Source organism: Bos indicus, chromosome 24, assembly GCF_029378745.1.
Source record: "Bos indicus isolate NIAB-ARS_2022 breed Sahiwal x Tharparkar chromosome 24, NIAB-ARS_B.indTharparkar_mat_pri_1.0, whole genome shotgun sequence".
Lineage (NCBI taxonomy): Eukaryota > Metazoa > Chordata > Mammalia > Artiodactyla > Bovidae > Bos > Bos indicus.
Window position 1 is genome coordinate 19,951,461 of NC_091783.1, and position 15,907 is coordinate 19,967,367.

Genomic DNA, 15,907 nt, shown 5'->3' on the forward strand with positions numbered 1-15,907 from the left:
AGTTCAATCTTCTTTCTCGGTGGATTCTGTGGGCGTGTGGGGTGGGGGTCATCCCAGCCTTGATGCTCACACACTGAAGCCAGCATCCCAGTCACATTTGCTGACTACTTCCTGGCCACAGCCCTCAGGTTAAATATTGCTAAATGCCTGTGACTGAGCCTATCTTACTGATGTTGGGTGAGGCCCAAAGCCCAGCCAGAAGAGTGGCTTAAGTGACCGGGATCATGAGGGAATAGCATCCTCCACCGAGAGCTGGACCATGGCCTGCCTGCACTGGGTGAGATTGTTTTTCTGCTTTTAAAAAGAAAATCACATTTTCCAAACATTGATCCTGTTAATATAGGACTCCTGGCTATTGGTCTTTTCAAAATAGCCTGTCTTGGATGCTGAGGTCGGAATTTCTTGGTTGGTGTGCTTCTATTTTTTTTGTTGTTCTTTAAGTGAATTAGGGCCTGTTAGGAAGGAGCCGGAGTGGAGAGGTGAGATTAATTCACCTCACCAGTGGATCCTGGGTGCCCACTTGCTATCAAAGCGGGGTGGCACGCCCTCCCCCCGATTCTGAACAGTTCAGCTGCTCTGGTGAGGCCTGCATCCCAGGGCTTGTCACAGGTACAGTGGGAGAGACACAGCCTCAGGAGCCGCAGTCTAGCTGGGGAGACAGAGTTCCCCCAGATGAGAACAGAGGAAAGCTGTTCAACCTCACTCTTGCTTTCATGCTTCAGACACTTGGACGTGAAAGGGCCCATTGAGGGGAGGCTGTGGAGGGTTCCGATGGTCCTGGAAGAGGACCCAGGAGCAGGGAAGGCAGCCCGGAGGTGCGGGGAGGAGCAGGAATAAAGGCCCAGGGGTGACACGGACACCCGCTGTGGGGAGCGTGGTCAGGGTGACCCACGAAGGGACCAAGGGGCTCGTCAGCCCCCTGCCTGTTGAATCTGACGGCCTTCCTTCGGGGGAGAAAGGAGTCGGAGAGGTTGACCCTGTCCCACAGGACACCATAGGGTAAAGAGCTGTCTGTGGGTGGGCTGGGGGCAGCTCTGGGCTGGGGGCCCAGGGCTTTGGGGTCACGCCAAGGAGGGATTCCTCTGCATGGGGAAAGGGATCCTATGGGGGGAGTGACCCCCCACACACCGTGCCATTTATCCTATCCGAAAACCAGGTAAAGCTCCAACAAGGGGAGTTCTATGCAGCTCAAAAGGCATTCACCTGGCTCCTCTGTGGGCATAGAACCTGCACACGTCGAGAAAATACTGGGGACGCTGGGGGCTCAGTTCCAGCACAGTGTCATCCCCGCACCCTGGGGAGTCCGGTAGGTCAGCAGCATGGCGGAAGTCAGCCAGCAAGGCTCTGCGTTTCCGGCCAAACAGGCGAGGAGGGAGAGGCGCCCAAAGGCAGGCAGGCATGGAGAGGGGCAGGCAGAGGACGAGGGGGAGGCCAGGTCTGCCTCTCAGGTCACTCAGACGGACTCGCTTTCACAAGGGCCCTCCTCTGCACGGCTTAGCAACTGGTGGGGTCACAGCAATGAGGTCCCTGCCACATGGGGCTCAGAGAGCAGTAGTCGCTTCCCACAGGTCCCACCAGGCTTCTCAGCAGGGGCACCCTGAACTGAGAAAATTCAAAAGCAGGAAGATCTAAGCCAGGTTCATTAGAAGCGGGCAGAGTTCAGTTTCTCAGCTCTAGCTGTTATCTTGGTGTTTGGGGGAGGAACAGATACCCCACGTGCATCTCAGATCCAGCCTTGATGCTCAGATAGAGCTGTCTGTGGAGGCGCCCACCACCTAACTCTGACATTGGAGACGGCACCCGGTGGGTAGAGGGAGGTCAGGGGTCGGCAGGCCAGGGAGCCCCCAGAGACCGCAGCTATCTCCCCCTGGGTCCTTAGAGGAAGAGAAAGACATTATCCCTGAGCCCCTTATCCCAAATCCCGGCCACGGAGAGGAGGACATCTTACATCAGGGCCCCCAGGGACCCCACTCACACTTCCTGACACCCTGCCCAGGGGCTCAGGAGGAAGAGGCAGGATCTGAGCTTCAAACCAGGTCCTGTCCCATCAGCGGAGGGGTCACCCAGGCTCTCCCCACTTGTCAGACGCTGATAAAACCCCGGACTGCTCTGAGGTGTAAGAAGCACGCATTCACGGGCATGACAGCATGGCAGAGAGTTAAAACTCCTTGCAAGACCAAAGGGGAAATTGGTGTGTCCTGGGCCCACCAGGCATTGCTGGCCCAGAGCAGGGGCACAGGGGCAGCCCTTCAACTGCGGGAGCAAAACCCAGTGCACGTGTCATGAAGCAGGTTGGACTTGACTCGAGGGCTGGGCCTTAGAAAGGCTGACGGATATCTTCCCTGGGCCAGTCCCCAACCCCTGAGCCTCGCAGGCCCATCAGCTCCAGGCACAGACCGAGAACTCTTTGCTGAGAAAGGGGAGAGGCCATCAGTACATCGTGTCCACTCCTTGTCCTTTTTCACAGTGCCGTAAAGATGTTGCCGCAGACACCAGACATGTAATTCTCCGGCGCTGAGAGCGTAAACAAGGGTCACTGGCAGGGACAGGCACTTGGCAAAGGCCTGCCCGCTGGGCCTTCATCCTCCAAGGTCCACAGCCAGTTAGGTCCTTGGGTCTGAACTCACTGGGCCTGGCCCAGTGCCCCCAGGAAGTGAGAGAGGGCTGGTCCCATCCCCTGGGGCTCCCCAGTCTAGGTCAGGGAAGGTCCCACCGCCCTGTGCTCACATGCGCCTTGCGGCCTCAGAGGGCAAAAGGGCTGAGACAGGCATGGGGAGCCAGGCCCAGTCCCTTACATCATACCACCCGCTTAGCTCGGAGAAACGCTTGAACTTGGAACTCTTCTGAGTTCAAACTCCTCTGCAGTCTCTGGTGTAAAAAGAGAGTTGACGCAGGAGGGCAGTGCTGAGCCCGGAAGCAGGCTGTGGGCCGAGGGTGGGTTTTCAGTGCTGGAGGGCCCTGCAGAAGGGAGCAGGCTACTCTTGACTCACTGGATGAGGGCACCATCCACCTCCCCCGCCTGCCGGGCGCCCCATCGTCCCCACCCCCCAGGTCTCCTCAGAGGAAGATGGATGGCTCCTGCCATTTCTGGGGGTGTCCAAGCTGGCGGGGGGAGTCCCATCTAAGACCCATTCCACACAGTTTCTCCCGCAGTCAGCCATCTCCCCATTCTCACCCAGCCAGGCTCACAGTGAGGTTTAGTAACCACTGCATTCAGTGACGTCTGTCACTGCAGGGAGAAGGGGACCCTGGAGTTGGCAGCTCCTAGAGCACACTATTGGAGAAGGCAATGGCACCCCACTCCAGTACTCTTGCCTGGCAAATCCCATGGATGGAGGAGCCTGGTTGGCTGCAGTCCATGGGGTCGCTGGGAGTCGGACATGACTGAGCAACTTCACTTTCACTTTTCACTTTCATGCATCGGAGAAGGAAATGGCAACCCACTCCAGTGTTCTTGCCTGGAGAATCCCAGGGACGGGGGAGCCTCATGGGCTGCCGTCTCTGGGTCGCAGAGAGTCAGACACGACTGAAGCGACTTAGCAGCAGCAGCAGAGCACACTATTTCCCCATGGACAGACACACAAAATGTGAGAGAGACAAAGATGTGTCTTCTAACTGCCAAATGAGAGGGGCCACTGCTAAGGGCTTTAAGAGGTGTTGGTGTAGTCAAGGAAGGCTTCCTGGAGAAGGGGAGGCTTAGTCACTCCTAGAAGGACAAGTGAGCTCCAAAGGAGGGAGGCATGGAGGAGGCAGCAGGGGTAAGGGTGCGGTTCTAAGGCTCAGGTTTCCCCTGATGGAGGTGGAAAAGCAAGAGAGTCATGATGTGGGTGGACAATCATCATCCCTCTCTTATGGAGAGAAGATAACATCAGAACTCCCCAGGGGAAGGGGGAGGGAGGGAGCAAGGTCCAGATGGAATGACTTGAGGAAACTGGAATGGATAGGCCAGGTCCTGGGGAGATGACAGAAGGAGCCAGCCCATGGCTGGGCACTGGGAAATAGAGGCAGAGACTGTGGCAGGGCTGGCCCCGTGGTTTCTTTCTCTGCCTGTTACCAGGAGCTCACAGACTCTCAAGGCGCCCACAGATTAGAGGGGCAGATGAGGCTCACCCTTGGGGCAAGCCATGAGCAGTGGTCAAGGATGCAGCCACAGAGGAATCCACAGAAGGTGAGACCAGGAGGCGGAGGTAGGCTCTCAGGACACAAGCGGTGGGTCTTGAAGAAGGTGCAGACCAGGGGAAGCCCAGAGCTGGGGGCACATTTCCAGGGGCAGAGTGTGTATGTGACGACTGGCCCTGCAGGTGTCTGTCCACACGCAGGAAGGGGGCATCTGACCCAGGAGTTACCCGGGAGGCAGTTCTTGCCCACCCAGAGCAGCGGGGGCAGGGACTGGATGGAGGGACAGACCTGCTCCCAGAACGCCAGTAACCCTCTTTCCAGAGAAGCTGGAAGACATCCCCTCTCCCCCCTCGCTCTATCCACCCCCAGACAGTCTGCCTCGATTTCTCTGAGTGGGGTGGGGGGCACGTCTGTTTTGTGAACGCTGGGAGGAGAATCATCAAGGAAGGATGCTCTGAGGGTGGGGTTTCAGACACCACGGCAGGCAGATGCGTGGAGATTCCGGGCAGAGAAAAATCACTACGAACAGGGAGCCCCTCCTTGACCCTTGGGTCTGCCTGGTTGGTGGGCGGGCTTCGGGCTCCCTTCCCGGTCCCTGGCCCCTCCCACAGCCTGCTTCCCATCGCTTCCTCCAGGCCAGCCACGTGCAGGGCCTGAGGATCTGATGTTTTATTAAAGTCCAGATCTTCCTATTCCAGGGCCACCTTCCTCTGGCTAATTCTGTAATTCAATTAGTAGGAAGCCAAGGCCCGGCTGGGGTGGGAGGAGGTGCGCCTCGGGAGTGTGCCCTTCCGCAGTGATTACACCCCAGGCAGGCTTCAGCCCTGTTCGGAGTTGGGCAGGAAATTGTACTTCCTTCACTTCACAATGACAAGGCCTTTTATCCCCGCACACGGGGGCTTTGTAAATGACTGCCATCTCCGTGCAATTAATTCTGCGGCGCTGTGTTTCTCCCTCACGTGGGAGAGGGCCCCCCCCGCCCCACGCCCACCCCCGCCCTTCACCAACCCCTCCCAGCTTCTCAGGAATCAGCGCCGGCTGCCCCACTGGAGCCAGGCGTCTGCCACCCTCCTGAGCCGCCGACGCCCACTCCTCCCCGGGGGCCACACCCTTCTCCTCCGCCGCCCTCAGCGCTTCCGGCTCTTCTGCAGAGCCCCAAACCCTCTGTCGTGTTCCCCCACCCTTCTCAGTTCCTTCGGGCTAGAGGCTCAGCCTTCCTGTAGAAGAGGCTGTCTCCACCCATCACGGAGTTGACAGTCTCTTCAAAGACAGGGGACATAAAGCTGCTAGACAGAAGGACGAGCAAATAAGGATGGCGAGAGGGAAAAGGTCAGAAGGCCGCATGAGGAAATGTGAAGGTTGGACCCTTGTCCAGCGCACGGGGTAGAACCGGGAGCAGCAGAGGAGAGGCAGGTCTCAGGGGGGCCGGCCGGGTCCTCCTCGTGCAGGGAGGCCAGGCAATCAGCAGCGGGTGGCAGCGCTGGGCTGGGCGTGACTTTTCTGCAAGTGTGACATTTGCCTGCTCCCACGCCCACCCTGATGAATTCCCAAGGCTGCTCCCGCCCCGCTAGGCTGCAGTTCTGTTCCACTCACTCCCATGTTCAGGAGGCGGTGGCTAGAAAGTGCCGATCCTGAAGGGTGGGAGACTCAGGTGATGAGCTGGAGCTGGGACAAACATCGCACGCCGAGGGATGGAGAAGACCGGGGGATGGAGAAGACGGGGGCTGAGGGGTGAGGAGGTCAGACCTCACCCAGATGTTCCCAGTCACTCCCGCAACTTTTCACCTCAGGTCCCGCCATCAGCGCCACACATCCGGTTGGATCTCAGATAAACTGGAGAGTGGGACAGGTATGGGGAGAGGGAGGCCTCTCCATTCTAGCATGGAGTCTATTCTCACCCCAACCCAGATACCTTCTGAGACTCGGGGGCCACAGGACCCAAACGAATACCACATACAGCTTGCTGGGCGGAGAGAATCCGCTTCGAGTCCCAGAGCTGAGAGGAGGCTTTGACCCAGGGCCATTGCAGGACCCACCAAAATAATGTCCCTCGTGAAGAACCTGCCAGGAGGCTAATGTCCAGAGGACTTTGTCCATCTCCTCGGAACAGGTCCTGCATCCTGTCTGGCTCACCCATTTCTACCCACCTCCTTTGCACTCCATCTTCCTCTTTCAGCAAAGTTTCTTTTCTTTAAAGTTAATTATATAAGTGACATTATGAATACATTCTGGGTCTAAATGTGTCAAACAAAACAAAAAATGTTGAAGTCATGAGAGACACCCCGCTACCCGCTTCGTCCCTGTTTTCAGCTTGGCGGGAGTCCTCACAGCCCTTGTGCTATGGCGTAGGCACAGATTTGGGTGCGTGTGGGAGTCTCTGAGATGTCTCTGATATACACACGTGGCGTCCGCTACTGTGCAACTTGCTTCTCCCAACTGACAACGCGCCTTTCCACATTGGACGTTTAGAACCATTTCGTCTTATTGACTGTTGTAGGGTATTCCACAGTTTAAACATAAAAGCATTATGGCACTGAGACATCTTTAGATGGTTTTCAATTTTATTGTTTCTCCAAACAACCACAGGGGATCCATGTTCCCTTTGCTGTGAACACAAGGATATGGGCAGGGTCAGGCTTGGGAAGGGAAGTGTTGGGCCTGAAGGCAAGGAGAGATATCTGTGCCATCAGCCCCATCCCCAGGAGGGGCTCTCCATCGTCAGACCTTCTCAGCCTTGAGGTGCAGAGCCTGGTACCAGCCTCACTCTCCCCTCCACCCACCAGTCTTGGATCAGAATGAGGCTGTTTCCCTGAAAGAACCCCATTTCCCAACTAGACTGAGCGTTCCCAAGGGGCCTCACAAGGCATGTCTCTGGGGATACCTCGGCTTCTTACAGGAGGCGAGTCTGGGACTCCCAGACTCCCCTCACAGCTTGGAGTCCCCTCCTCAGTTTTCTGGGAGAAGTGGTGATGAGGACAGGAAGTCACAGTTCAGCAAATGTCCAGGGGGATGGCTTGGGACCCCTCTCTCCCCTGGCCACCGTGGGCCCCCACCTCGACCCCTACCCAGGCCCACTGCACTCTGCAGTATCCTGTGAAGGCAGACTCCCCTCCTGAAGCCCCATCTCCACCAAGCGGCCGTTCCTGGGGTTCTGCCCCCAGCAAGCGAGCCGACGTGGTCCCTTCAAGCACCTGGAGCCAGCAATTAATACCTGCATGTCCGTCTCTGAGTTTTTTATAGAGCTGTAGTGAGACGGTTCTCCCAAGAGGTGACTATCAGACATGGCAGCTGGCTGGCCGAAGAGACGGTTTGAGCAGGCCGGGTGGGTGGCCACCAGTTGGCCCCCATGTAAGACCAATCCGTCCTCACAGAGGTGCAGAGGACCAGGAGGGACTCTGCCTCTCTGAGTCCCTGCTCCCATCTGCCAGAGTGACTGTGTTGACACCGCACTCTGCGATCAGAGAGCTCTGCAGAGTTTGTTAACGCTCGCTTGTTGTTTAGTAGTTCTCTCCACCAGCCTCTGAAGGGAGTTAGAGATAAGACAACTGAGACTCAAAAGAGAGGAACCAGTAAGTGAGCCCTGGCCAGGCACAGCTTCCATCTGTGCGCATCAGCCTTGTCAGGGGATGATCTGCTGGGGATGAGAGCAGGACCATGATGGTAACCACGCTGTCAAGCAGATGGGCTCAAGGAAGCCTTGGGAACAAAAGTCTTCCTGCCCGGGCCACCCATCAGCTCTCATGTGCAACCTCTGTCCCCACCTGTTATGGAAGTCCATTGTGGCTCTAGGTCTTCAGGGCCTTGATCAGCTCCCTGCACCACTCCCAAGTCCCCCCACCCTCTAGCACCCCCAAAGTAGCCGAGGTATTCAGGATTCAATGCTCTCAACAGACGTGCGCTGAGTTCCTGGCCCCTTTCTGAGAACTGAGAACCAAGCAGGACAGAACAAAGTCAAGTCCTGACCTCATCTGAGCCGGGGAGACACTAATCAAGGAGCAAACAAACAATATTTCGGGGTGAGGGCTGCCAAAGAGAAGCGCCAACAGGACGAGGGGTCAGAGAGCAGGTATGTGTCCTGGGGGGTGAGGGGTGCTGCATTCAGTGAGGCTGTCAGGAGAGACATCCTTGAAGAGGTCACATGTGAGGGAAACCCGAAGGGAAGGAAGGAGACGACCATACAGACAGCAGATGGGCTCCTTCTGGGCAGAGGTAACCACTGGTGCAAAGGTCCCGGGGCACAGTGCACCTGGGAGGGCGGAGAGGCAGGAGAAAGATGGGCGAGTAAGCAGGGGAGAAAGGGGAGAAGGTGAAGTCAGGAGATGGAGACTACAGGGGAGGTCACGCAGGGCCTTGAGGGTCCCTCACAGATTCTGCTTCACAACAGAGCAGTGAGCTTTCTCTCTAAAAAAAAAAAAAAAAATGTGCAAAAATTCCTGGAAGCTGGACAAAAGCAACAGATTCTTTTTTTCTTTCTTTCTTTTTTCTTTCTGGAAGCCTTTCCTTGTTATCCTGGGCCACAGAGACAATGTGGCCATTTCCTCTCCTTCCCCCTCCTCCCTTTCCTCTCCTGCCTCCCTCCTCCTCCAAACCTGCCCCTGACCTTGTCCTGAGCTGGCTTGCCGGCTTGCAGCAAGACAGTGGCCGCCTCCTGGCTGCAGGCAGGCACGGGCGGAGGACAAGGCCGGCGAGGGGACAAGAGGAAAGAGGCCCCGGGAGAGGCAGGCAACAGCACGAGGGCCGACGTCACGGGGGCCTCTGACCGCTATTCATTTCAGTCCCCAAGTGTCTCCATCTATAACCGTCTGCCGACTGGGGAAGGAGGAACGGGGAGCAGGGAGGAGGGGTGATCCAGAGTCTGGCTGGGGAGGGATGAGATGCAGTGGACAGAGGCTCCGTGGTAGTACTCACAGCTCCTCCCAGCTCCGGACAGACAGGAGGAGGAGGATGGGAAGGCGGAGAGCCCCTGGGAGTGCAGAGCTCTGTCTCCCTGCTTCCTTCTCCCCATCTCTGTGTCTCCCTCTCACATACAGTTCCTTCCATGTCTTCTCTGAAGCTAAGAGGCAGGACGAGTTTTTGGAACGGAAGAGGAGGATACCCATGTGTGAAGTCACTTCAGTTGTGTCCAAGTCTTTGTGACTCCATGGACTGTAGCCTACCAGGCTCCTCTGTCCATGGGATTTCCCAGGCAAGAATACTGGAGTAGGTTGTCATTTCCTTCTCCAGAGGATCTTCCTGACCCAGGGGTCGAACCCACGTTTATTGCATCTCCTGCATTGGCAGGCAGGTTCTTTACCACTAGCACCACCTGGGAAGGGAGGTTTTTACTGGATGATGGAGAAGTCAGGAACTGCAGAGGACGCTGGGAACACTTTATGCCCAGCGTTAAGGCTCCTACAAGCCTCCTACAAGAGGGCCTGGGCTGCTGGACATGCCACAGAAATTGGCACAAGGACACTCAGGAAATAATTGATAAATGGCCATGAGAATGACCACCTGGCCAGCTGTGGGCAGTTAAGAAAGGAGGCTGACTTAAACTGGACCAGACCAGTCAAGGTGGCTGCCTGGAGGAGGTGAACCTTGACCAGATTCTTGAAAGATGGATGGGATTGGGAGATGTGAAAATGTGGAGAGTGTGAGAAGACCGTGAGAGCAAAAGAAAGGTGGGGACAGTGGTGAACTCAGATGGTTGGGAGGTCAGATCATGGGGAAGAGAGTGAGATATGGGAGAGAAAGAAAAGAGTGAAACAGAGACGGTGGCCAGTTTGCAGGGTGCCTTCTCTAGGGCCGCGGGCGACTTTGGAAAGTTTGAGGCCACTGTGCCCCATGAAACTCAAGCCTGCTGTTGGCTGAAGTTGACTTTTTGACCTTTCCTAAGGCCCTAGGTGCCCTTAGACACCCTCAGCCACGTCTGTAGGCACAGGAAGAAGCCGTGACACTGAGAAATTTGAAGGAACTCCCCAAAGACTCTCCCATCCACAGGCATTCTCTTTGCCTTGTCGCTGGGCCTAAAGGGCCAGCATTAAAAAGTCACCCCTTGAGCAAGGCACGGTGCTCTGTAAAATCTAGATTTCCTGGTAAGGCGCTGTCAGAATCACGCAAGGGGAAAACTCAACAGGACTTTGCAGACCCTTCAGTCAACCCCTTCTGTTCACATGAGGGGAGACTGAGGCAGGGCAGGGCGCTGCTGGAGTCCCCCAGGGAATTAGAGACAGGGGGTCTGGTCTCCAAGCCCTCCGGGAGGGGTGTGAAGATAGCACGGCAGATGCAACAACCGACTGTGGCGGACACACGGACAGCCCCATTCACTTCGTTAGGAACAACCTGGCCTGGGGTCCTCCTTACAGATGGAGCCTTGATTTGAAAGGCCTGGAGGGTCCCTGCCTCATCCCTCCTAAGGGGGCCAGAACAGGAGGAGTTCATGATCAAGAGTGACCAGAGGTGCTGGGGGTGCGGGGTAGAAGCTGCCACTTTCTGGGAGGTATGGGGCTGGAGCTGAAATAGCAGAGCACCCAGACGGAGGCAGGCAGGCCCCCCCCGGGGCGCGGGGACCGTAAGAGACCCGCGGGGAGAGGGGGCGTGGCAGGGGGGGAATGCTGAGTGGGGAGACTTCGCCCAAGGAGCGAAAGAGAAAGGCAGCGAACGAGAGGGACGAAAAGCAGACACAGGGGAAAACGGGGAGGCAGGAAAGCTCGAGTAGAGCGCATGGAAGAGAGAAGAGAGGTGGGGAGAGGGACGGAGAGCTGGGAGGGGCTGGAGACGGGCGGGCGGGCGCGTGGGCGGCCGGGGGGCGCCCCCACTGACCCTTCTCGGCGCTTGCTTCCCTCCCCAGGCTGCGCCTTCCTCACCTACTGCGAGCGTGAGTCAGCGCTGAAGGCCCAGAGCGCGCTGCACGAGCAGAAGACTCTGCCCGGGGTAAGTGGCGCCCGGCGAGGCGCGAGCGACGGGCGCGCCGACAGGGGGCGACTGCGGGAGGCCGGGCGGCGGCGCGGCCGGCGCGGGGAGCGAAGGCCTTCGCCCCGGATCTGGCGCGCCGCTTTCCGGGCCCCCTGCGGCCGCGAGGCTCCGGGCTGCGAAACGGGCGCGTGGGCGCCGAGCCCGGACCTCACCTGGCGGCCCGCGCACCCGGCCGTCCAGGCCCGACGGAACCCCGGGCGGGGGGACGGACTTGGCCGCGGCCGCGAAGCCGGGTCGCGGCTTCTCCCCTGGCGCGCCCGGGCGCCGCCGATCGGGTTTCGGCTCCGCGCGCTGCCGGCGCTGGCGGCCCGGGGTGGGGACGCAGGGTGCCCGGGCCCCCTCGGCGGGGCCGCCGGTGGCGGAGCCGCGCGAACACCCGCCGATCTCCGTCGGACACTTGCGGTTCCTGGGGTGGGGGCCGGGCCGGGGCGGGAGGGAGCGCCTACCCGCCCGGGCGCGGCGCCGCGAGTGAGATCACCGCGGTTTATTTAAGGAGCCAGCCCTCGTCTTTGATAAACTATCGCGCCTCAGCCCTGGTTTATAGCTTCTGTGCGGGGGAGAAGAGAATTATTTATGGCCCCCCTAACTGGGTGTGATATCAGCCATGGCTATTATCGAGGCTAGTTCATCACCATAAAATAAGAAGTGTAGACCGGGTCAAGGGTCTGCGCGGTCTCTCCTGTGGGTTCAGAGAGATGGGGGCGGGGGCGGGAGGCGGGGGGAGATATACGGCTCGCCGAGTATCTAAAGATAAATGGAAAGATGTGAGCGTTTGTGGGCATAAAGAATTTTAAGATGTACCTTGTTTAAGCTTATACAATGGACACTGCAGGGAAGCACGTGTGTTCTATATGTATGCTCACCAATATTTACACATGCGTGTTTACATTCTTACCAAGCAAACCGTATGTAAACACACGTTTCCATTTCTGCCCCGCAGCGGGAAAGGTTAACCAGGTAGACAGAGAGAAAGCCCAACCCAGGTCGGGGGCTGGCTTCCTTTGCATCAGAGAGCCTTCTTTACCCGTTTAGGGGTGGGGAGGGCCTTCCTTCCATTAAGACAGCCTTTGTACTGTGTTTGTTATTTGTGATTGCAAAGCACGGGGCTGAGTCATCTTAATAACACACCCGCGGATGCAAATGTATGGAAATCGTGCACCGTTCAGGTTTTTGTGTGGAGCCCCGCTCTGGCACGGTGGTCGTTCCCCAGTTGGTTTTTTAGTGGCGCGGCTACATGCACATATATTATAGTAATTACTTTCTGGGTGCCCTCTGTAAGATGGCAGAAATATGCTCCGCATCGCCCCATGTTATGTGTGAGGCATAAAGCCATATTGTAAGATAATCAAAGGCTTCTGAGAAAGGCTTGTGCTGATTAATAAAGTGTTTATGGTACTTTGTTTTGGGGGAGATTGTGATAGATATTTTAGAGCCACCCAAATGGAATAGAAAATACCACATTGTTATGGGAGGCCCTTCATCAGCTTGAGAGAGATTGCTGGGGAGTTTCATGATGGCTAAAAGCCTGGAATTAGATGGGGAAACAGAAAGAGAAGCTGGGAGGGGGAGGCTTGGGGTTTTGAAGGGGGAGAACTGGGAGAATTTCAGCAGCAAGTGTGGATTGTTCAGGATCTAACATTAACTTGTGGTTGTTTATTTTACATATAATAGAATAGCTAAATGATGGAGTGTATTAGTTCTTTAATAATTTATAGAAATACTTTGATGTTGCAGTAATTACATTAAAGGTCACATATCAAAGGTAATTTGGTTGAGCAGCTGTGATGGTTTCTCAGAAGCAATCAATACCACTGTCCGTGGTGCTGATTTCACCAAGGGGCCTGCCAGATTAAAGAAGGCTTATTACCAGACAGAAAGGCCCAGGGGAAATCAGCAGCACATTGGAGCAACGCACCTGCCCCCCCTTCCACCGATAATTAACACTGTTCCCCATAATCTGTGCTAATCCTTCATACTGGGAGATCCAGTGGCATTTTTCTGAAACCACAAAGACAAGTTGGGCAAGTTTGGAAGAAAGAAAAAAAAAAAAAAAAGTGAATGTATGTTGGGAGGTGGGAGGGGAGAGGAGAGAGGCCAACAATGGAACTAAAACATAGCCGAGTCTCCTGGCGGTGCCTGGAAGGCTGTCCTTTCTTCAGAAGCCTCACGGGGAGACTGGGAGACACGAGGCCTCAAAGACTCCATCACAATTCTCAGGGCAGGCACAGCCCACAGCGGGAGGGATGGGAAGAAAAGGCAGGATTTCAGCTCAAACTTCCCAGGGCACATTGTCCGTGCACAAACTCACATGGAGATTAATGAAAAATAAAGTGACCAGATTTTAAAGCGGAGTCATTTGGATTCCAGAAAGCAGGACTTGGTGTCATTATTGAGATCAGAGAAAGTGAGCCGCTGGCAAATGCTGGGACAGGACCAAGCAAAGTGCTCCCACCCGACCATATAATGGGTGTTGCCACCAGCTGAGGCAGGCTGACTGGCTGCTTGGTTAGGCAGCAGAGAGAGGCCTCTTCTTGTCTGGGGTCACCACCCGAGGTGCCCTGGTGAGTGCACTCCTTGTCTGATGAAGGAGAAAAAAAATTGAAAAAAAAAAAAAAGAACCTGGAAACCAGTAACCTCAGCAATTTAGGCACTTTTCCAGACTTCAAAATCCATTAAAATCAATCAATTAAAATCAGTCCTCCACTTTCTCACAGGAGAGAGGCAGAGGGGAGGAGATGGGAGCCCATTCTGTGTCCCAGCAAGTTGCAGGGCTAGTATCCCGTTGACAGCAGGGAACACTGCCTTGGTTGTCATCTGTGGGCACACACACATACACCTCCACCACCAAAAACAATAACCAAACCACAGAGACAGAACTAGAGACACCCTTCCCACATGTCCTCATGTGGGGACTGGGAAGAGGAGCTGACATTTCTGTTAGGATCAGTGGAAGCTCAGAAACCACGTCACAGTGGGTGTTTGTACAAGTCAGAGGTCAGTATCCCTGGGAACCAGCCTACCCAAGGCCTCTGGGGTGGCTGACGGAGTCAGCCCTGGACCAGTGTTACAAATGGATTATTGTTTCTTAATTTGGCATGCCTTCAGTAAAATGAGATTACTGAGCCACAAAGCCTCATCAGGGTCCCTTTGAGCAGGGTCTTCTGCCAGCATCCAGGAAGTGATTCCGCTTTTCTGAAACTCTCCATCTCTCCCTCACACTCTCAACTTCATTCTCTCTCCTGACCCCTTGCCCTCTTCAGCCTACCTTCTTCCATCCCCAGTGTATGTTCGTCATTTATAGGGTAACCATCAACATGGCTTCTCAACCTATCAACAAGAATTTCCTTTGTGTGTGCCGAGCACTGTGCCAGGCATCCAGGCAGACACGGAGATAAGAAAATTGCATTCCCATCTCTCTTGGAGCTGTCCATCAAGTTGGAGACAGAAGTCACACATACATCAGTGATACAAGACAGCGCTATCATAAAGTGGGTAGAGTAGAAAATAGCTCAATGATAACAGTTAATACTTATTAAGCACTTACTATCTGACAGGCGTGATGCAAGCAGGTTACCTCCATTACCCCATTTTATCTTCACAGCCACCCTGTGGGGAAGATGTCATGAGTATCCCCCATACATGAGGGGACCCCGGACTGGAGAGATTAAGCAGTTTGCCCAAGGTTACACTGTCAATAAACAGCCAAGGAAGTACCATCACCAGGTCTGCTACCAAAACCCAGGATATCTACCTCTCCTTTCTAGGGCCACCAGTTGCTTTAGAGGGACCTGGAAAACTATGCGGTCAGTGTTATTCACTCAGTCATGTCTGATTCTCTGCAACCCCGTGGACTATACCCCACCAGGCTCCTCTGTCCATGGAATTCTCCAAGCCAGAATACTGGAGTGGGTAGCCATTCCCATCTCCAGGGGATCTTCCCGAGCCAGGTCTCCTGCACTGCAGGCAGATTTTTTACCATCCGAACCACCAGGGAAGTTATCAGGAGTTGCTCAAAAGTGTGTTCAGGATCTGGGCAGGGTGGGACTAGAAAGTTGGAAGGAAGGTGGGAGTGTCAGATGAGAGCAGTGGTCTGAGAATCAGCCTAGAAGATGAGGCGCCCACAACAGGCCAGGAGCCATGAGCTGGGCAGGAGAGGTCCACTTGGAGAGCTCCCTGGGGCCTGAGTAGGCACAGGAGGCCTCTCAGAAGAATTCTGTTCCTTAAAATAGGCCCCTGCTGCTCAATTCCAGCTCCCCCTGCCTTTGGGACTTCGCTGGGAATTGTCTCCCAGGAAGAGTCCATATGTTTCCAAAGGTAGGATTGCAGGCCCTCTGGGAAGAGCCTGTGATCAGGGAACCAGGCTCCGTGGGCAGCAGTGACCAGCTCTTTGCTCCGCTAGCAGCAGACCAGGTTCCTCGCCAGGGATGCTAAAGGGGGGAAGAGGTGGTCCAGTTAGCAGGAGCCTGGAACAGGGAGAAGAGGGGGCAGGGGCGAGTGGGAGCTGTATCTGCTTGGTAAACATTAAAGTTCCAATTCACTAGTTAAAGATTGGCTTTTGTGCCCTGACTCCGGCAACCTGAGAATACAAAGCAAGCCCGCACACTCCTCCATGGCCGTCCCCTACCCGCACCCCGGCCCCAGTTCAGCCTGGTCGACAAGTACCATTGCTGCCATCACACCTCCCCATTCGGGTCCCCACTGCTCAGGACCTGTCATTTCCATGGACATTCAGTGTGACCTTCTTTGAGTTTACCAGGAGCGATGTTAAAGCAGAAAATTAAAAAAGGGAAAGGCTCCACTGGATTTCTAGAGCCGCTGACTCAGGGTGTGCTCC

The 15,907-nt window shown here is 55.6% G+C and overlaps 1 protein-coding gene across 50 annotated transcripts in view; it reads left to right on the top strand.

Moving 5' to 3' along the window:
* CELF4 (CUGBP Elav-like family member 4) overlaps nucleotides 1–15,907 on the top strand; it is a 312,630-nt gene that overhangs the window by 69,731 nt on the left and 226,992 nt on the right. For 49 of the 50 annotated variants that reach the window (XM_070778692.1, XM_070778694.1, XM_070778736.1 and 46 more), the window contains exon 2: nucleotides 10,949–11,031. In XM_070778692.1, the coding sequence (XP_070634793.1) occupies nucleotides 10,949–11,031 (83 nt within the window). Of the gene's footprint in view, nucleotides 1–10,737; nucleotides 10,840–10,948; nucleotides 11,032–15,907 lie in introns of those variants that run through there. The other variant, XM_070778726.1, reaches the window with a different exon arrangement.